At 48.4% G+C, this 22,443-nt stretch overlaps 1 protein-coding gene across 1 annotated transcript in view; it reads left to right on the top strand.

Moving 5' to 3' along the window:
* The window catches only part of LOC120916824, a 28,138-nt gene extending 6,107 nt beyond the window's left edge, over positions 1-22,031 (top strand). Inside the window, exons 4-5 of the mRNA XM_040327766.1 lie at positions 21,364-21,595; positions 21,855-22,031. Of these exons, the coding sequence (XP_040183700.1) occupies positions 21,364-21,595; positions 21,855-22,031 (409 nt within the window). The remainder of the gene's footprint in view (positions 1-21,363; positions 21,596-21,854) is intronic.
* The last annotated feature ends 412 nt before the right edge of the window (positions 22,032-22,443 follow it).

The raw sequence follows: 22,443 nt of genomic DNA, 5'->3' as shown, positions 1-22,443 counted from the left end.
ACTTAGGACTACCCAAATACCAGATTTCGCGTCTACAAGTTATCCAGAACATGGCAGCCAGACTGGTAACAGGTAAAAAAACATGGGAATCTATCGCCCCGGTCTTGAGGTCCCTCCACTGGCTAGCCGTAAAGGATCGGATCACATTCAAGACACTCTGCCTCACTCCCAAATGCGCACAAGGAATCGCTCCGCAATACTTAAACGAGAAAATCAAACCCTACGTCACCAATCGGGTGCTCCGATCAACTAACCAAAACCTTCTCGAAATCCCCACAGCCCGCTACAAATTCAAGGGAGAACGTAGATTTTCAGTCCAAGGACCTCGGCTTTGGAATGCTCTACCACGACCATTCGCATGGAAGAAAACCATCAGGCTTTTAGGAAAAAACTGAAGACCCATCTCTTCTAAAGGATCAGCACGACTCTGGATCAGGGCCGGTGCTAGACTTTTTTGCGCCCTAGGCGAGACCAGCTACTTGCGCCCCCCCCCCAAAAAAAATAAAGAGAGAACTGGGTGACAGCAGGGGACAGGATGACAGCAGAGGGCTGGGTGACAGTATGGCGGAGGACTGTGTGACAGCAAGGCAAAGGACTGTGTGACAGCAGGGCAGGGCAGGGGTGACAGCAGGGCAGAGGACTGGGTGACAGCAGGGCAGAGGAGAGGACTGGGTGACAGCATGGCTGAGGACTGGGTGACAGCATGGCTGAGGACTGGGTGACAGCAGGGCAGAGGAGTGGGTGACAGCAGGGCAGAGGACTGGGTGACGGCAGAGGAGAGGACTGGGTGACAGCAGGGCAGAGGACTGGGTGACAGCAGGGCGGAGGACTGGGTGACAGCAGGGCGGAGGACTGGGTGACAGCAGGGCAGAGGACTGGGTGACAGCAGGGCAGAGGACTGGGTGACAGCAGGGCAGAGGACTGGGTGACAGCAGGGCACTTACACATACAGAGGATGTCCAGATGTACATAAACTGACCGCTCCATGCTTTAGACAGATGCACACGCACACACAACCAAATTAGGAGAGAGTAGATCGCACACACAGATTATAGGATGAGGCCGTACTACAAACATACACCCAACATTAGAAAAAGGATGACTAGCATCCAGTAGGGTAGCTTAGTGTAGGTCCTGCCCTAGAAGAGTCTACCTTGCCGTGGTGGGCAGGCTTGGAATCTCTTGGTCAAAAGTGTGTCAGCGAATGGGCGAGACGATCACTAGATCTTCACTTCTGGCCAATTGATTTTACTAAAGGACTCTTGGTTTAATCAGAGTATATATAGTTGGAAAAGGAAAAAAATGTGTTTAGGTCCATAATTATACTTTCATAGAACACCCAATAAAAATTTGGTATATTTACATTTGAATTGCTTCCTCTTTTATTTAATCCTTTCATGACCGGAGGTCATTACCACTTGGATGCACAGGCCACATTTGCAAGGCTGGAAGGGGCTCTATGGCTTCTTCTATTAGGAGTGCGCATCTTCACTGGTCTCACGATTCAATTCAGTTACGATTATCCGTCCACAATTCGATTCCATTCCGCGATGCATCACGATTAGTACCCAAGTGCCCGTGGTTTTCAACTTTTCATCAAAAAATGTATTCAAGCAGTCAGAAAATGAAGAAAGATGTTTATTTTTATCTGCTATTTTAAAAAAATGACACCGTATTTGTGAAAAGATCACTAAAGCCCTGTACACACAACCGGGATTCCCAGAGGTAAAAAGGGGGAAAAAACCGAGAACCTGCTCAGTAACTTTCCCCCTGTACACAAACTGCGGTGAGAGCTCTGGCCGGGAATCACGGCCGTGTGTCCATCGCAGTGTTTGCCATAAGAAAACTGCCGGGTTAAAAACCGCCTTGAATCCCGGTGGGACAGCAGGGCAGAGGACTGGGTGACAGCAGGGCAGAGGACTGGGTGACAGCAGGGCAGAGGACTGGGTGACAGCAGGGCAGAGGAGAGGACTGGGTGACAGCAGGACAGAGGACTGGGTGACAGCAGAGCAGAGGACTGTGTGACAGCAGGGCACTTACACAAACAGAGGACGTTTTAGAGAGAACTGGGTGACAGCAGGGGACAGGATGACAGCAGAGGGCTGGGTGACAGTATGGCGGAGGACTGTGTGACAGCAAGGCAAAGGACTGTGTGACAGCAGGGCAGAGGACTGGGTGACAGCAGGGCAGAGGACTGGGTGACAGCAGGGCAGAGGAGAGGACTGGGTGACAGCATGGCTGAGGACTGGGTGACAGCAGGGCAGAGGAGTGGGTGACAGCAGGGCAGAGGACTGGGTGACAGCAGGGCAGAGGACTGGGTGACGGCAGAGGAGAGGACTGGGTGACAGCAGGGCAGAGGACTGGGTGACAGCAGGGCAGAGGACTGGGTGACAGCAGGGCGGAGGAGAGGACTGGGTGACAGCAGGGCAGAGGACTGGGTGACAGCAGGGCAGAGGAGTGGGTGACAGCAGGGCAGAGGACTGGGTGACAGCAGGGCAGAGGACTGGGTGACAGCAGGGCACTTACACAAACAGAGGACGTCCAGATGTACATAAACTGACCGCTCCATGCTTTAGACAGATGCACACGCACACACAACCAAATTAGGAGAGAGTAGATCGCACACACAGATTATAGGATGAGGCCGTACTACAAACATACACCCAACATTAGAAAAAGGATGACTAGCATCCAGTAGGGTAGATAGTGTAGTTAGTGTAGGTCCTGCCCTAGAAGAGTCTACCTTGCCGTGGTGGGCAGGCTTGGAATCTCTTGGTCAAAAGTGTGTCAGCGAATGGGCGAGACGATCACTAGATCTTCACTTCTGGCCAATTGATTTTACTAAAGGACTCTTGGTTTAATCAGAGTATATATAGTTGGAAAAGGAAAAAAATGTATTTAGGTCCATAATTATACTTTCATAGAACACCCAATAAAAATTTGGTATATTTACATTTGAATTGCTTCCTCTTTTATTTAATCCTTTCATGACCGGAGGTCATTACCACTTGGATGCACAGGCCACATTTGCAAGGCTGGAAGGGGCTCTATGGCTTCTTCTATTAGGAGTGCGCATCTTCACTGGTCTCACGATTCAATTCGATTACGATTATCCTGTCCACAATTCGATTCCATTCCGCGATGCATCACGATTAGTACCCAAGTGTCCGTGGTTTTCAACTTTTCATCAAAAAATGTATTCAAGCAGTCAGAAAATGAAGAAAGATGTTTATTTTTATCTGCTATTTAAAAAAAATTACACCGTATTTGTGAAAAGATCACTAAAGCCCTGTACACACAACCGGGATTCCCAGAGGTAAAAAGGGTGAAAAAACCGAGAACCTGCTCAGTAACTTTCCCCCTGTACACACCAGAGGTTTTCCCGTCTGGAAAACTGCGGTGAGAGCTCTGGCCGGGAATCACGGCCGTGTGTCCATCGCAGTGTTTGCCATAAGAAAACTGCCGGGTTAAAAACCGCTTTGAATCCTGGTGGGAAAAAAAAGAGAACCAGCTCTCTTTTTTTCCTGCTGCGATTCCCAGCAGTTTTCCCGTCAGGAAAACTGCCATGGAGCATACACACGGGCAGTTTTCACGGCCAAAAGCTGTCATGGAAGTTTTCCCGACGGGAAAACTGGTCGTGTGTACGAGGCATAAGACAAGACATAAACCATTAAAAACTAAAAAAAAGGTATTGTAATGTAAAATTAATTTTATAGAATTAAATATATTATTATTATAATTGCACTCACTTACTGAATAAAATATATGTGCGCCTGCGCTGCCGCCAACCTGAGCCAATATATTATTGACACAAATGAAATGACAATGTATTCCATTTATTATGATTTTATGACTATATGTCATTGTCTTAGTGATTGATTCACATCAAACAACTTCATTGATACCTTTTTGTATGATTTTAGTTATGGTTTTGCTCACCATCACACTGCCTCACACATGCACAGGGCTGGACTGGAACAAAAAATTGGCCCTGGACTTCATCCAGAGCGGCCCACTTAAAGTTTGAGTGTCCCCATCAGCAGCCCCCTTACATTAGAGTGCCCCATCAGCAGTTCCTTACATCAGAGTGTCCCCATCAGCAGCCCCCTTACATCAGAGTGTCCCCATCAGCAGTTCCTTACATCAGAGTGTCCCCATCAGCAGCCCCCTTACATCAGAGTGTCCCCATCAGCAGCCCCCTTACATCAGAGTGCCCCATCAGCAGCCCCCTTACATCAGAGTGTCCCCATCAGCAGCCCCCTTACATCAGTGTCCCCATCAGCAGCCCCCTTACATCAGTGTCCCCATCAGCAGCCCCCTTACATCAGAGTGTCCCCATCAGCAGCCCCCTTACATCAGAGTGTCCCCATCAGCAGCCTCCTTACATCAGAGTGTCCCAATCAGCAGCCCCCTTAAATCAGAGTGTCCCCATTAGCAGCTCCTTACATCAGAGTAATGTTAAATTGTGACTGTATAGAGCGGAATGTACAGCGGTGGGTAGTATGTACAGTAGAGGAGTGTATGGCAGTGGGTAGTATGTACAGGAGAGGAGTGCTGAGTGTTTGGCAGTGGGTAGAATGTACAGGAGAGGAGTGCTGAGTGTATGGCAGTGGGTGGTATATGCAGGAAAGAAGTGCGGAGTGTATGGCGGTGAGCAGTATGTACAGGAGAGGGGTGTGGAGTGTATGGTGGTGGGTAGTATGTACAGGAGAGGGGTGTGGAGTGTATGGCGGTGGGTAGTATTTGCAGGAGAGAAGTGTGGAGTGTATGGCAGTGGGAAGTATTTGCAGGAGAGAAGTGCGGAGTGGATGGTGGTGAGTAGTATGTACAGGAGAGGGGTGTGGAGTGTATGGCGGTGGGTAGTATGTACAGGAGAGGAGTGTATGGCAGTGGGTGGTATATGCAGGAGAGGACTGCAGAGTATATGGCACTGGGTAGTATTTGCAGGAGAGAAGTGCAGAGTGTATGGTGGTGAGTAGTATGTACAGGAGAGGGGTGTGGAGTGTATGGTGGTGAGTAGTATGTGCAGGAGAGAGGTGTGGAGTGTATGCTGGTGGGTAGTATTTGCAGGAAAGGAGTGCGGAGTGTATGGTGGTGAGTACTACGCCAGGGGTGTAGCGTGTATTGTGGAGGGTAGTATGTACAGGAGAGAAGTGCGGAGTGTATGGTGGTGAGTAGTATGTACAGGAGAGGTGTGCAGAGTGTATGGTGGTGGGTAGAATGTACAGGAGAGAAGTGCGGAGTTTATGGTGGTGGGTAGTATGTACAGGAGAGGTGTGCAGAGTGTATGGTGGTGGGTAGTATGTACAGGAGAGAAGTGCGGAGTGTATGGCGGTGGGTAGTATGTGCAGGAGAGGAGTGCGGAGTGTATGGTGGTGGGTAGTATGTGCAGGAGAGCTGTGCAGAGTGTATGGTGGTGGGTAGTATGTGCAGGAGAGGAGTGTGGAGTGTATGTTGGTGGGTAGTATGTGCAGGAGAGGAGTGTGGACTGTATGGTGGTGGGCAGTACGTACAGGAGAGGAGTGTATGGCAGTGGGTGGTATATGCTGGAGAGAACTGCGGAGTATATGGTGGTGGGTAGTATGTGCAGGAGAGGAGTGTGGAGTGTATGGTGGTGGGTAGTATGTACAGTAGAGGAGTGTGGAGTGTATTGCAGTGGGTATGTGCAGGAGAGGAGTGCAGAGTGTATGGTGGTGGGTAGTATGTACAGGAGAGGAGTGTGGAGTGTATTGCAGTGGGTATGTGCAGGAGAGGAGTGCAGAGTGTATGGTGGTGGGTAGTATGTACAGGAGAGGTGTGCAGAGTGTATGGTGGTGGGTAGTATGTACAGGAGAGAAGTGCGGAGTGTATGGCGGTGGGTAGTATGTGCAGGAGAGGTGTGCAGAGTGTATGGTGGTGGGTAGTATGTACAGGAGAGAAGTGCGGAGTGTATGGCGGTGGGTAGTATGTGCAGGAGAGGAGTGCGGAGTGTATGGTGGTGGGTAGTATGTGCAGGAGAGCTGTGCAGAGTGTATGGTGGTGGGTAGTATGTGCAGGAGAGGAGTGTGGAGTGTATGTTGGTGGGTAGTATGTGCAGGAGAGGAGTGTGGAGTGTATGGTGGTGGGCAGTACGTACAGGAGAGGAGTGTATGGCAGTGGGTGGTATATGCTGGAGAGAACTGCGGAGTATATGGTGGTGGATAGTATGTGCAGGAGAGGAGTGTGGAGTGTATTGCAGTGGGTATGTGCAGGAGAGGAGTGCAGAGTGTATGGTGGTGGGTAGTATGTACAGGAGAGGAGTGTATGGCGGTGGGTAGTATTTGCAGGAGAGGAGTGTATGGCTGTGGGACAGGAGGGAGGTAGTGAGACTGGAGGAGGGGCAGTGAGACTGGAGGAGGGGCAGTGAACAGGAGAGAATGTGCATGATGGTGACAGACCAGTTAGTAGTGATAGAAGTAAATGGAGATGGAAAGGGTGGCTCCCAGCTGATGGTGGCTCACTTGTGGATTTTCTGAACAGAAGTAGATTCTTTGAACAAAAGTGGTTGAGTTAAAAACCAGGAGTTTTAAACAGGAGTTAAGCCAGGAGTTTTCATTATTTTTATCAATCACTGACCCAGAACAAGCTTGCAGCTAGTAAAGTCAGAACTCTTGATATATAGATTCAGCGGTGCAGCAGACGCTCTCACCTTAGTCTGCTCACCCCAGGGACAGTGAGAGCAGGACGCTCTTAAACGAGTCGGCTCTCCCCAGGGATAGTGCAGCCAGGCAGGGTCCTCCCAGCTCTCGGCTGCTGCAGACACAGCACAAACAACCAGGACTCCCATAGTTTAACACAGGGGTACGTATAATATGCGCTTTGGTCAACACAAGATCGGCAGTAAAACACTGACATCTTGTCTATGATTTCGTCCTTCAACACGATCTAGACTGCCTCTTCATCACAGAAAGCTGGCTCACAGCTGACTGCAACACCATTCTAACAGAATTGGTGCCAGCAAACTATGCAAAACAAAGTGGGGCAAAGAGGGGGGGCCTGGCGGTGATCCACAAGACTCACCTCTCGATCACCAAACCAGTCCTTCAAAACTTGCTTCCATTCATGGAAACCCTCACTCTGCAGCTGCAAACAAATCCCCAAGATACGGTCCATATGCTACTTTGCTATAGACCACCAAGCCCAAAAACGCACCTTCTCACGTCGTTGACAGAAATTATCTGTCAACCTCTGCGCCAACTCCTCGCTGGCCTCGTCGCCGACGCCTGCATCGACCATCTGGAAGGATTAGGTCTGCAGCAACTAATACAAGGCCCCACTCATGCCTCAGGCCATACGCTCAATCTCATTTTCAAACAAGATTTGGAAATTGACGTCCTGGAAAATGAGCCGCAACCATGGACCGATCATAATGCCATTAAATTCACAATCACCAAAAACGCCAGCCCAAAAAAAAACGAGAAAACCGGTGACAACTCACTGAACTAGATCTCAGAAGAAGCTCCACTCGGAACTCTTCAAAACTCTAGAGAACAAAATTAAAACAACCCAACAAAAACAAACAGCCACAGAAACACTTGACGCCATCAACAAGGCGCTACTACAGTCAGCTGACTTAGTAGCACCAAAACGCAAAACTTGCATCCGGAAAAACAACTCCAGCTGGTTTAATGACCAGCTGACGTTGCTAAAGCAAGAGCGGAGAAGAGCAGAAGCTGCGTGGAAAAGGTGCTCTTCAGATAAAAACCTCACCATTTACAAGATAATTCTGATTCACAAGAATTTTGCAATTATCGGATTATTTCATTAATAAAATTGAAAAAATATGTGAAAGTATTCAGCAAAATGGAACCGTCACCAACTCCCCCCCAAATCACAAATCAAATACCCACTTAAATCCGCCGCAATCACCAATATTCACTCTAAAACCCATTTCCATCGATGCCACTAAAAATATCATCGGGACTCTGCGTAATAGCATAGCACCCAATGATATCATCCCCACTAAACTGCTGTAAGAAAGTGCCGATATACTGGCACCAGCTATCACGCAGCTCATAAACCAATCATTCAAGGAGGGCATGGTGCCCACCTTGCTGAAACAAGGTACAATAAAACCAATTCTAAAAAAAAAAAACACCCTTGGCCCCAAAGACCCAAACAACTGGAAGCCCATAACAGGTCTAAATGTTTTCTCCAAGGTAATGGAGAAAGTAGTTGTACAACAGCTGCAACTTCATTTAGACACCCATAAATTACTCGACCCGTTTCAATCAGGCTTCCGTCCGGGTCACGGAACAGAAACGGCGCTGCTCAAAATATGGGATGACGTTCTAGAGGCCGCAGACGAAGGAGAATCTAGTCTCCTGATACTGCTGGACCTAAGCGCGGCTTTTGACACTGTAGACCACTGACTACTACTGGCCAGGCTAGCTGAAGTAGCCGGAGTCGCTGAAGGTGTTTTACCCTGGTTCTCCTCCTTCTTGGAAAACCGATCACAAATAGTGAAACTGGGGTCTTTCACTTCTGAAAAACGTACGGTATCATGCGGAGTCCCTCAGGGATCTCCCTTGTCGCCCGTATTGTTTAATATCTATCTCCGCCCTCTCTTTGAAATCATCAGTAACCAGAAGTTACTTTACCACTCCTATGCAGACGACACACAACTGTATTTCCGCATCTGCAACAAAAAGGATCATTCTCTTGGACTAGATAAATCCCTTAGGCCCCGTACACACGAGAGGATCCATCCGCTGGAATTGATCCGCGGACCGGCTCCAGCGGATAGATCCCCTGGTGTGTACAATCCAGCGGATCTGTTTCCGCGGATTTTTATCCCCCTGGGATGGATTTTAAGCGGATAAAAATTTGAAGACATGCTTTCAAAACTATCCGCTTGAATCCATCCCAACGGATTGATCCGCTGGTCTGTACAGACTCACCGGATCAATCCGTCCGAATGGATCCCCCGCATGCGTCGTAATGATTCGACGCATGCGTGGAATTCCTTTTATGACAGCGTCGCGCACGTCGCCGCGTCATCATCGCGGCGACGTCGCGACACGTCATCGCGAGGGGATTTCGGCGCGGATTTCGATCCTATGGTGAGTACACTCCATCGGATCCAAATCCGTGGAAATCCTCGAGAGGATTTATCCGCGGAAACGGTCCGTTGGACCGTATCCGCGGATAAATCCTCTTGTGTGTACTAGGCCTTACTCTAATAGATAGCTGGATGACAAACAGTTATCTTAAACTCAACGGTTCGAAGACAGAACTTCTCCTGTTTCACGCTAACCGGAAAAATCACCCCGCGTCAACATGGACTCCCCCGCCCATTCTGGGTAAAATCCTCACCCCTAGCACCAAAGTCAAAAGTCTCTGAGTCATTTTCGACTCCTACATGACAATGGATGCACAAATAGGGTCAGTAGTCAGCGGATCGTACCATCTGCTGCGCCTACTACGCAGACTCACCCCCTTTATCCCGAAAGAGGACATTGCAGTCGTGGTGGGAACAATCATCAATTCCAGACTTGACTATGCAAATGCCCTCTATCTAGGACTCCCCAAATACCAATACATAATCACTCGTCTGCAAGTCGTTCAAAATACAGCCGCTCGACTTGTGACTGGAAAAAAACATAGGAATCAATCTGACCTTCGCTGAGATCCCTTTATTGGTTGCCAGTAAAAGACAGAATCACTTTCAAGGCACTCTGCCTAATACATAAGTGTATTCAAGGTAACGCCCCCCAATATCTATGCAAAAAAATAAAAGCCCATAACCCCAATCGCATTCTGCGAACCACCAATCAAAACCTACTCCAGATACCCAAAGCCAGATACAAGTTCAAAGGACAGAGGCGGCTCTCTAATTAGGCATGTTAGGCGATTGCCTAAGGCCCCGCGATGACAGGGGCCTCGCCTAATTGAAAAGCCGACTCTGCTGGAAACAATGCCGCTGCGGCAGCGCTGCGCACCAACGATCAGAGGGTTATTGTTGCTGCTGCCTGTGAGCTCTATTGCCAGGCAGTGGAGACTGGAGAGAGGACAGGGCCGTGGCTCTGTATGTGTCCTGGGGAGGAGGCGGGACCAGTACTGTGTTGTCCGGGGGAGAAGAAGGTGAGGAGACTCATTCCAGCAGCAAAATGTTAATACAGTGAGTGATTCCCGCTACTCTGGGGACGCAATCCCCGCACACCCGGAGGCCGCGCACGGCATCTGCTAAGCAGAGGGGAGGAGGGCCCCTCGCGGGGAGGAAGCCTCACCAGGGCTGTATGAAGCCGATGGGAGGTAGGAGAGAAGAGGTGTCATGCCACAACCTCCTTCTGCAGCCAGCTACCACCATCATCAGAGAGAGCCAGCCCCCACCCCTGCTCCTCCAGCATCCCTCAGCCATTGGTCTTTATATCCACCTCTGCCCCATCCCCCCACTCCCTTCCTCCTGATCATCAGTGCCACACTTAGGGCAGCTCAGTTATGTGCCAGTGTGCCAACTAGGATTGACACCTTTTCTTCAAGCCAAACCCGAACACTTTACTGGCGCACATCATTTTTTTTTGTTTTTTTTTTTAGTATACACTAGACTATAGGATTGTTAAAGACCTTGGAGCGGGAGCGCGCCTAATTTAAATGATTCCCGCCCCCTACGGGATCATTTACATTAGGCGCCCTTACGCAGGGCAGGGAGATGGACAATTCTTAAAAAAAAAAAAATCAATGAATACTTTGCAAAACAGCCTGTTTAAATGTTAGGTTAAATCAGCCCAGGAGTGGAGTATTGCTTACCTTATGGGGTTGGTGGGCATGGGTATAATACAGGGGTGTTGCTAGAACTATACAAGACCTGGGGCACCTTTGGGCACCCAAACTTGAGCAGTAATGTGGCATGCACAGCACATCACGGTGAACACTGGGTGCTGGCCCTATTACAGAGAACAGTGAATGGAGTATGGTTTAATAAATCAAACCTTCGTGAACTCATAAAAGAGGCTTTGATTGCTGTGCCACAAGAAGTAGTCTCACAGATATGCATTCCCATCAGCACTATTATTTTAAAAAAATGAAACGCTACCATTACATATAATTTTATGTGCACTGAAAATAAACAGACAGCTAACTCTGTCTGAGCCTACCTTAAAGCGGATAATAAAAAAATATTAAAAGCCAGCAGCTACAATTACTGCAGCTGCTGACTTTTCATATTAGGACACTTACCTGTCCTGGAGTCCAGCGCCGATCGCAGCAGAGGACGAGCGATCGCTCGTCTCTCTGCTGCTCCCCCCTCCATCCACAGTGAGGGAACCAGGAAGTGAAGCGCTCCGGCTTCACTACCCGGTTCCCTACGGCGCATGCGCGAGTCGCGCTGCGCCCGCCGATTGGCTCACACGCTGTGTGCTGGGAGCCGAGTGTTCCCAGCACACAACGGGCGACAGACGGGAAGTCAGAAAAACCCGTCTTTTGCCCGTAGCGTGTGGCCGGAAGTGGGTGCAAATACCTGTCTTTAGACAGGTATCTGCACCCCCCTCCCCCCTGAAAGGTGTCAAATGTGACACCGGAGGGGGGGGGCGGGTTCCGATCAGCGCGAGTTCCACTTTAGGGTGGAGCTCCGCTTTAAAGAAGACCGTTGTTAAAAAAGCCAGGGACTGATTAGCAACCAGCAACTGTGGAGACAATGATCGATTTTGTCAGAAGTATGTAATGTACAATAGTGTGAATAGTGCAGGAGTCTGTTAAGCTGACCATACACAGTGGCCCGGATTCAAGAAGCAATTGCGTCTGCGTAACCATAGTTACGCAACGCAATTGCTTACTTGCCCCGGCGAAACGAGTTCTCCTGATTCAGAGAGCTCGTTACGCCGACTACAGCCTAAGATATGCGTGGCATAAGTCTCCTTATGCCTTCATATCTTAGGCTGCATTCTTGCGTTGGCCGCTAGGGGGCGTTCCCATTGTGGTCAGCGTATAGTATGCAAATTGCATACTAACGCCGATTCACAACGTTACGCGAGCCCTGCGTACGCAATTTACGTTGTTTCCGTACGGCGTGTTTAGCATAAGGCTGCCCCTTCTAATAGCAGGGGCAGCCAATGCTAAAGTATACCCGTCGTTCCCGCGTCGCGGCGTTTGAATTTTACGTAATTTGCGTAAGTGATTCGTGAATGGCGCTGGATGCCATTCACGTTCACTTTGAAGCAAATGACGTCCTTGCGACGTCATTTGCCGCAATGCACGTCGGGAAAGTTTCCCGACGGAGCATGCGCTCTACGCTCGGCACGGGAGCGCGCCTAATTTAAATGATTCCCGCCCCCTACGGGATCATTTACATTAGGCGCCCTTGCGCAGGGCAAGTTTACACAGCGCACACGCAATTTACGGAGCTACTGCTCCGTGAATCGCGGGTAGCGCAGGAAATTTGCGGCCCTGCTCCTCCGTAACAAAGGGGCAAATCTACCTGAATCCGGGCCAGTTACTTTTTATTCAGCCAGTGGGATGAACAAAAAAGAAATTAACTCGATCCAAGCAAATGAAGTCCTGTAGATGGAGGAATCTCCCTATTGGATTCTGACAGCAGCACTAGACCCTGTCAGAAAATGCTAATCAGCAGCTGTAGCTCCCCCACATTCTACCTTCTAGTACAACCCCCTCCCAGTCCCCCCCCCCCAGCACAAATATTTTCCCACCCACCCAAAATCAACCTTAGAACAAATCCTTCCCCCCAAAATCCCCCTCCTAGCACAAGCCCTTCCCCTACAAATGCCCCCTCCCCAGCACAAATCCTCTCCATCCAGTCCTTCCTCTAAGCACAAATCCTTCTCCCAGCACAGCCCTCTTCCCCTAGCACTGGTTTTACTACCCCCTGGTCACTAAAATGAATGACTGAGTTCACCCTTCTGAACAAGTTACATGTTACACCCGTATTTAGGGCATAAAATGTAACATGTTCAGCATCCACCCCCAATACCCCCCCATGACAGTGTGCGTCCACAAGGCTCAGTGTCTTTTATTCACAGATTTCTTAGAAAAAAAATATTTGCAAATTTTTTACCTGCAAAAAAATTTTAATTTTAATATTTTTTCCCAAAAGATAAACTTAACCTTAAAGCGGAGCTCCACTGTAAAAAAAATATTAAAAGCCAGCAGCTACAAATACTGCAGCTGCTGACTTTTAATATTAGGACACTTACCTGTCCTGGAGTCCAACGCCGTCCGCAGCAGAAGACGAGCGATCGCTCATTACTCTGCTGCCCCCACCGCCAACATGGGTGAGGGAATCAGGAAGTGAAGCGTTGCGGCTTCACTTCCAGATTCCCTACTGCGCATGCGCGATCAGCGCTAAGCGTCTTTCACTGGTCCCCGCTGTGTTCTGGGAGCCGTGTGTTTCCCAGAACACAATGGGGGGGGGGGGGGGGGCGGGAATTGACGCACTACCCGCAGTGTGTATTCCCAGAAGTGGGTGCAAATATCTTAGACAGGTATCTGCACCCCCCCTCCCCCCTGAAAGGTGCCAAATGTGACACCAGAGGGGGAGAGGAATCCGAGAAGCGGAAGTTCCACTTTAGGGTGGAGCTCCGCTTTAAATAACAATTCTTCCCATATAAACATAAACCTAAAAACAATTAACACACTATTCCATATATATTGTATATAGTAAATTACATAGATATAAAAATATGTTCAGTTAATAACATGCATAAACACTCAAATACATACAGATACTGAGATATATACATACACACTCAGATATATACATATGCTCAATTACATACAGTACATGCACATATATATAATACTCAGATACATGCATATACACATGCTGTAAAGAAACACTAAGATATATATATACTAAGAAACATGCATACATACCTATATACACACTCAGGTACATGCATACACACTATATATATACTGTACATGTGCTCAATTATCTACATACACACACATATGTACACACACACTGAGATACATACATGCACTCAGATACACACACATATATACACACACACACTGCGATACATACATGCACTCAGATACACACACATATATACCCACACACACTGAGATACATACATGCACTCAGATACACACACATATATACCCACACACACTGAGATACATACATGCACTCAGATACACACACATATATACACACACACACTGAGATACATACATGCACTCAGATACACACACATATATACACACACACACTGAGATACATACATGCACTCAGATACACACACACTCAGGCCCGGATTTCCCACAAGGCCACCGAGGCCAGGCCTCGGGGCGGCAGGGCACAGAGGGGTAGCAGCGGCATGGAGTCCCCCGACGGTCGGAACATACAGTTAAGGGTGGTAAGTTGCTTTCTAGCAGGGCTAAATGTAGTGTGGGGAAATCCGCTCGCTCGTTAAAAAGTGATTGTTGCGATGTTTGCGAAATCACTTGTAAAATGTGTGCGGCCGTCCACCCCCCCCCCCCCCCCCTCACATACCTCTCTCTGCTGATTCTGTCTTCGGGACTCCGTTCTCCCCCTAGCCGCCGAGTCCGTCTCCTGAGCCTCCCCCCGATGTACACAGTGAGAGGGGTGAGCTGTGCTCTTCCCATCTCAGCTGTGACAGGAGTTCTAGCACAGTTCTAGGACTCCTGTTTTGGAGGTGACAGGGTCAATAAAGAGAACCTGTCACCTCCAATTGCTATTACACAGGGAATTGTTTCTCCTGTGTGATAGCAATAAAGTTTGGTGAAAAAAAAAATAAGAAATAATAATTTAATTAATAAAATAAAAAAGTAATTAAAAAGTAAAGAATAAGAAAAATAATATATATAAAAAACAAGTATACAAAAAGTAAACGACAAGCTACAAATAAATAAACATAAAAAAAGTAATAAAGTAAAAAAAAAAAGAGAAAGAAACAAAAAATATTTGAACTAACCGTGCCGCCCCTGCCATCCGGTTACCATTCTTTGTTGATTTGGGGGGGGGGGGGAGGGCAACATTGCGGAACCTGGCCTTGGGGCGGCAGGGAGAGCAAATCCGGCCCTGCACACACTGAGATACATGCACTCAGATACACACACATATATACACACACACACTGAGATACATACATGCACTCAGATACACACACATATATACACACACACTGAGATACATACATGCACTCAGATACACACACATATATACACACACACACACACTGAGATACATACATGCACTCAGATACACACACATATATATACACACACACACACACTGAGATACATACATGCACTCAGATACACACACATATATACACACACACACTGAGATACATACATGCACTCAGATACACACACATATATACACACACACACTGAGATACATACATGCACTCAGATACACACACACACACATATATACACACACACACACTGAGATACATACATGCACTCAGATACACACACATATATACACACACACACACTGAGATACATACATGCACTCAGATACACACACACACATATATACACACACACACACTGAGATACATACATGCACTCAGAAACACACATATATACATACATACATGAACTCAGATACACACACATATATATATACACACACACTGAGATAGATACATGCACTCAGATACACACAAACAGACATAAATACACTTGACAACATACTGTGAGATGAATACTTACATGAATAGTTTGGTAATGTGCAGCCAGCTTCTCTCCTCCCCTCACACACCGTGCAGCTCCTTCCTCTTCCCGCCCACTCACTCACAGCTCTCTCTGTAAACAGTAAAGAGTCCTGGCAGGGCTCCAGTAGCCGGTGATCTGCCGTGCTGGTTCCAGGTGTCCTGGAAGTTCCAGCGCATGCGCAAACTGATGCGCTGAGCTGGTTCCAGCTATCGGGAAAGTTCCTTCAAGCACTGCGCAGGTGCAAACTTGCTGACGGAAATCCCCGAACGGCGGCCGGCATCCAGGGCGACGTGGATTGTGAGGTAAGTGGCCAGTCGGCCTCACGTCCTCGCTGCGCTCGGACGGCTCGCTTCGCTCGCTCCGCCTCCTGGCTCTTTTTTTAACATCCTCCAATCCACAGGGATGTTAAAGAATGAGCCTGAATGCCGGGCGAGGTTCGGGGATTTCCGTCGGGAAGTTTGGGCCTGCGCAGTCAGTGAAGGAACTTCCCCCACAGTGGAACATTGAGGACAATACACCGGGACTAGGAGCAGAGCATCGGCTTATGTGGCCAGGAGGTTCTGTATCCCTCCACAGAGAGAAACAAGTCCCTTGTATTTAGGGCTGTTTCCACCCAAACAGTTACATATATGTAAAGATAGGTCACATTCTGATACAGGTTATGGATCCTGAATTCTGATTACGTTTTTATGGGGGTGTTATAAGAATTTTTGAGGGTTCCCATCTGGGTGCTGGTGTCAGTCCCTCTTTCTGGGTGTTGGTGTCAGTCCCTCTATCTGGGTGCTGGTGTCAGTGTTCTCTTTCTGGGTGTTGGTGTCAGTCCCTCTATCTGGGTGCTGGTGTCAGTCCCTATATCTCGGTGCTGGTGTCAGTCCCTCTATCTGGGTGCTGGTGTCAGTCCCTATATCTCGGTGCTGGTGTCAGTCCCTCTATCTGGGTGCTGGTGTCAGTCCCTCTATCTGGGTGCTGGTGTCAGTGTTCTCTGTCTGGGTGCTGGTGTCAGTGTTCTCTGTCTGGGTGCTGGTGTCAGTGTTCTCTGTCTGGGTGCTGGTGTCAGTCCCTCTATCTGGGTGCTGGTGTCAGTCCCTCTATCTGGGTGCTGGTGTCAGTCCCTCTTTCTGGGTGCTGGTGTCAGTCCCTCTATCTGGGTGCTGGTGTCAGTCCCTCTTTCTGGGTGTTGGTGTCAGTGTTCTCTGTCTGGGGGCTGGTGTCAGTGTTCTCTGTCTGGGGGCTGGTGTCAGTCCCTCTATCTGGGTGCTGGTGTCAGTCCCTCTTTATGGGTGTTGGTGTCAGTCCCTCTATCTGGGTGCTGGTGTCAGTCCCTCTATCTGGGTGCTGGTGTCAGTCCCTCTATCTGGGTGCTGGTGTCAGTCCCTCTATCTGGGTGCTGGTGTCAGTCCCTCTATCTGGGTGCTGGTGTCAGTGTTCTCTTTCTGGGTGTTGGTGTCAGTCCCTCTATCTGAGTGCTGGTGTCAGTCCCTATATCTCGGTGCTGGTGTCAGTCCCTCTTTCTGGGTGTTGGTGTCAGTCCCTCTATCTGGGTGTTGGTGTCAGTCCCTCTATCTGGGTGTTGGTGTCAGTCCCTCTAGCACTGACACCAGCACCCAGATAGAGGGACTGACACCAGCACCCAGATAGAGAACACTGACACCAGCACCGAGATATAGGGACTGACACCAGCACCCAGATAGAGAACACTGACACCAGCACCCAGATAGAGAACACTGACACTGGGTGCTGGTGTCAGTCCCTCTATCTGGGTGCTGGTGTCAGTGTTCTCTTTCTGGGTGCTGGTGTCAGTCCCTCTATCTGGGTGCTGGTGTCAGTCCCTATATCTCGGTGCTGGTGTCAGTGTTCTCTATCTGGGTGCTGGTTTCAGTCCCTCTATCTGGGTGTTGGTGTCAGTGTTCTCTATCTCTGTGCTGGTGTCAGTGTTCTCTATCTGGGTGCTGGTGTCAGTGCTCTGTATCTTGGTGCTGGTGTCAGTGCTCTTTGACACCAGCACCGAGATACAGAGCACTGACACCAGCACAGAGATACAGAGCACTGACACCAGCACCCAGATAGAGAACACTGACACCAGCACAGAGATAGAGAACACTGACACCAACACCCAGATAGAGAACACTGACACCAGCACCCAGATAGAGAACAAATTATCAAATTTTCTGGCCGAAAATCATTCAGGCTAATAGATATTTGTTAGATCCGGTAAGATCAACTGGTTTTAACGTTAGATGTCACAGAATTAGGCACTTATTAAGTGATTAATGAGGGGGGTCTGGCCCCCCCTTATCAATTTTTTGGGCCAAAAATCATTCAGGCTAATAGATATTCGTTAGATCCGGTAAGATCAAGTGGTTTTAACGTTCAAAGAAAAAGGGGACAAGATGCGCCAATCTAAGTGCAATAAGCCCAAATTTAATGAAGAATATAAATAAAATAAATGTACATGTGCAGTGCCTACTCACAAACAAAAGTAGATAGCAGACACAGAACCGGAATGGAGGGGTGCAGGTTTTCGGTGGTCAGATGCGTGCCTGGAGTCATTCGGTGGTATCAACTAACGGGTGTCCAAATCACGGGCAGCAGTAGGCTGATGGTATTCAATGTCCGGGGATAGAAACAACAGAAAGGCCACGGAGATTCGGCGTGCGCTTCACCGAGGAGCGCAGCGTCCCGCCGTCGCACCGGAAGTGACGGCGGGATCTGAAGAAACAGCTGACGCTGTGAAACGCGTAATCCCATTGGCTGGCCTGGACTCCCACGTCACTCTGAAGAAACAGCTGACGCTGTGAAACGCGTAATCCCATTGGCTGGCCTGGACTCCCACGTCACTTCCGGTGCGACGGCGGGACGCTGCGCTCCACGGTGAAGCGCACGCCGGATCTCGGTGGCCTTTCTGGTGTTTCTATCCCCGGACATTGAATACCATCAGCCTACTGCTGCCCGTGATTTGGACACCCGTTAGTTGATACCACCGAATGACTCCAGGCACGCATCTGACCACCGAAAACCTGCACCCCTCCATTCCGGTTCTGTGTCTGCTATCTACTTTTGTTTGTGAGTAGGCACTGCACATGTACATTTATTTTATTTATATTCTTCATTAAATTTGGGCTTATTGCACTTAGATTGGCGCATCTTGTCCCCTTTTTCTTTTAATCTTTCAGAGCTTCGCTTCTGCTTTAGGTGCTGCCGCCAAGTGTCCCTTACAGCCATTTATATTATTATAATCCAGGACTTTCATGGACATTATCTTTGGATTGTTTGATTATTAAACTTTTCTATATAACTCAGCCCATTGTGTTTGCTCTATTGGATCATGCGCCACATATCCTCTCTTTTCTTGCATATTGGTTTTAACGTTAGATATCACATAATTTCCAAGATATTCCACATACAAATACAGATATTGGGTGTACATATGGACGGGTTGGCCCCCCCTTATCAAATTTTCTGGATCAAGTGGTTTTAACGTTAGATCTCACATAACTAGAGACTTATCAAGTGATTAATGAGGGGGGCTGGCCCCCCCTTATAATTTTTTTGGGACAAAAATCATTCAGGCTAATAGATATTCGTTAGATCCGGTAAGATCAACTGGTTTTAACGTTAGATCTCACATAATTTCTGCGATATTCCTCATAAAAATAGAGATTTTAGGTGGTACATATCGACGGGTTGGCCCCCCCTTATCACATTTTCTATCCGAAAATCATTCAGGCTAATAGATATTCGTTAGATCCGGTAAGATCAAGTGGTTTTAATGTTAGATCTCACATAATTTCCGAGATATTCCTCATAAAAATAGAGATTTTAGGTGGTACATATGGACGGGTTGGCCCCCCCTTATCAAATTTTCTGGCAAAAATCATTCAGGCTAATAGATATTCGTTAGACCCAGTAAGATCAAGTGGTTTTAACGTTAGATCGCACATAATTTCAGAGATATTCCACATAGAAATAGGGATATTAGGTGGTACAGAAGGTACATCCATCTGCAACTGTCTCTGGAGGGTCTCTGGAACCGTCTTTGGATGGTTCTCTAGCGAATGCCTGTAGTCTCTCCTCACACCTCTGTTCATCTTCCTGCCTCATGGTGATCTCCCCTCAGACCAACAAGCTTAAGTCTTTAGCTAGCCCCCCTTCTTGCAAAGCAAAAGTAGTAGCTCCGCCCCCTGTAGAAATCAATGGTGCCATTTTGGGATGAGACTTCAAGTCCTGTGGTCCTCTGCTGCTGCTTGATTGGAGCGGGCCTGTGCTTCCCTCTGGCCAGCTTTGATATACTGGGAATCCTGGCAGATGCTTGCAAATGACATAGGGCTGTGACTTCCAGAGGTCAGCCAACTTGTGCTTTCCATGGACACCCAGGTTTCTCAGCAGTACCTTGTCATCCGGCTGTAGGTCCTGCACTCGTACCTTGAGGTCAAAGTCTACTGGCAGCCGGGCCCACCGTCTGAACATCAAACTATAGGGAGAGTAACCTGTGGCTTAAAGGGATTGTAAAGGTTCGTCTTTTATTTTCTAAATTGGTTCCTTTAAGCTAGTGCGTTGTTGGTTCACTTACCTTTTCCTTCAATTTCCCTTCTAAATTTTATTTTTTCTTTGTTTGAATTTCTCCCGTTTCTCCTCAGTAAGTTTTCTACCATCATCCGAGCGGTGGAAAGTCATTTAGAACAGCTTATTGAGGAGTAACAGCAAGTGAGAAATTCAGACAAAGAAAACAAAGAAAAAAAACATTTAGAAGGGAAATGGAAGGAAAAGGTAAGTGAACCAACAATGCACTGGCTTAAAGGAACCTATTTAGAAAATAAAAAACAAACCTTTACAACCCCTTTAATTGGCATTGTTCAGGGGTCATGTCCTGGGGAAAAAAGTGTGGGAACTCCCACCCAAGATCCACTCCCCCACCAAGAAAAAAAAAATGATACGCTCATATGCATAATTACTAAACCGCATGTTTTTTTTCCGATCCACTGTACCTTAGTAATCCTTTATGTTACTGGCCGCTTCTTGTATATGGATTCATAGGGTAGTGTGCAGGTATTCTGTCACTTCCTCGATGCCGCAATGTCTCCTGGGAGCTTTTGTCATTGTTCCCAGGAGACATTGAGGAGGTCTGCCGCGAGTTATCGCGGGATTTAGAAAGAAGCAAGTTCTAAATTCCTCCGCAATGTCTCCTGGGAACAACGACAAATGCTCCCAGGAGACATTACTGCGTAGAGGAAGTGATGGAATACCCACACACTACCCGATGAATCCATATACAGGAAGCGGCCAGTAACATAAAGGATTACTAAGGTTCGCCCTGCCCCTGACAGTGACTCGAGCTGGGCATCGCCGCTTAGTGAAGGATTGGCTCGGGCGGCTCGGCTGCTCTCGGCTGCTCTAGTTCTGCAAAGGGAACTGAGTTCCTGCTGTGAAAAAAGTGCAGGAACTCCGTTCCCACGCGTTCCCGCAGGACTTGAGCCCTGGCGTTGTTGTTATAAGCATGCACAATAGCCACTATATGCTTGCTCCAGTGCTGCTTTTGTTCTGAATTTAGAGTTCCGAGCATATCCAGGAGGGTTTGATTGAATCTCTCTGGTTGAGGATCTCCTTGAGGATAAAACGGGGTGGTTTTAGACTTCCTGATGCCCAACAGGACTAAAAGTCTCTTGATAAGACTAATCTCAAAATCTCTCCCTTGATCAGAGTGGATGCGTTAGGACAGACCCTAGTGGACAAAGAATGTCTCCACGAAGATCTTGGCCACGGCCGATGCTTGTTGGTCCCTTGTGGAAAACGCCAGGGCATACCGAGTGTAATGGTCAGTCACTACCAGGATATTTCTCTGCCTGCTAAGATCAGGCTCCAAGAACAGAATGTCAATGCACACAAAGCTCCATGGGTCCCTGACTCTGAAGATGGCCGTTGGGCTAGCTCGGTGAGGCAAAGTCTTTCTTTGGATAAATCTGAAGCAGGAGTGGCAATAGTCCTCAACTTCAGCCCGCATGCAGAGCCAGTAGAACCGGTCCCTCACCAGGTTAAAAGTCCTCTTGGGCCTTAGGTGGCCATAGTTGTCGGGTAGGGCAGTTAATACTGTCTCCCTATGTTTTTCAGGTCGGAATAGCTGCAATTTTTCTTCAGAATCATCAGAGGGGCCCCTTCGGTGCACCAGAAACCATTCCCCACTCTCTGTGTAGCAGACGGGTTTCCTTTGGGGAGTCAGTGAGGAGCAAGTCAGGGCGTTGGTTCTCCAAGGCCTTCAATGCCAAGCTACAGGGACGGTCCTCCAACTGGTCCCTCCGCAGGTCTTTGACAGCTTCGAGCAGACCTTCATCTCTGACATTGCAATAACATCTGGGGACACCAGCGGCTGACACTCCAACGTCTTCGGGCCCTGGGTCCTCCTCCAGCTTGATGTTCTGCTCCTGTCAGGGCTCCATTCCCGACTCCATTGAGCTCCCGCGCATGCGCGGTACGGCAGCGCGCCGTGTGCGTGGAAGCACGCACGTGCAGGTATGCGGCAACCCTGGGGCCAATCAGAGGCCGGACACTCCTATTTAAACCAGCAGCCTTCCCTGAACAGGTTGCTGGTTTGTCTTCAGCTCCTATGTGTTTACCTGTTGCCGTACCTGCCTGTTTTGACCCGGAATTCCTGACGACTCTCCTCTCACCTGGAACCTCTGACCCTTTGGCTAATGTTACCTGGATTGCTGTTGTCTCCTGCCTCTTGACCTTGGCTTGCTCTCATGGACTCCCTCTGAACTCTCCTGCCCTTGACCCTCGGCC

This window comes from Rana temporaria, chromosome 11 (genome assembly GCF_905171775.1).
Source record: "Rana temporaria chromosome 11, aRanTem1.1, whole genome shotgun sequence".
Taxonomy (NCBI): Eukaryota; Metazoa; Chordata; class Amphibia; order Anura; family Ranidae; genus Rana; species Rana temporaria.
Note: the sequence above shows the minus strand (reverse complement) of the source record. Positions and strands in the feature narration are given on the sequence as shown.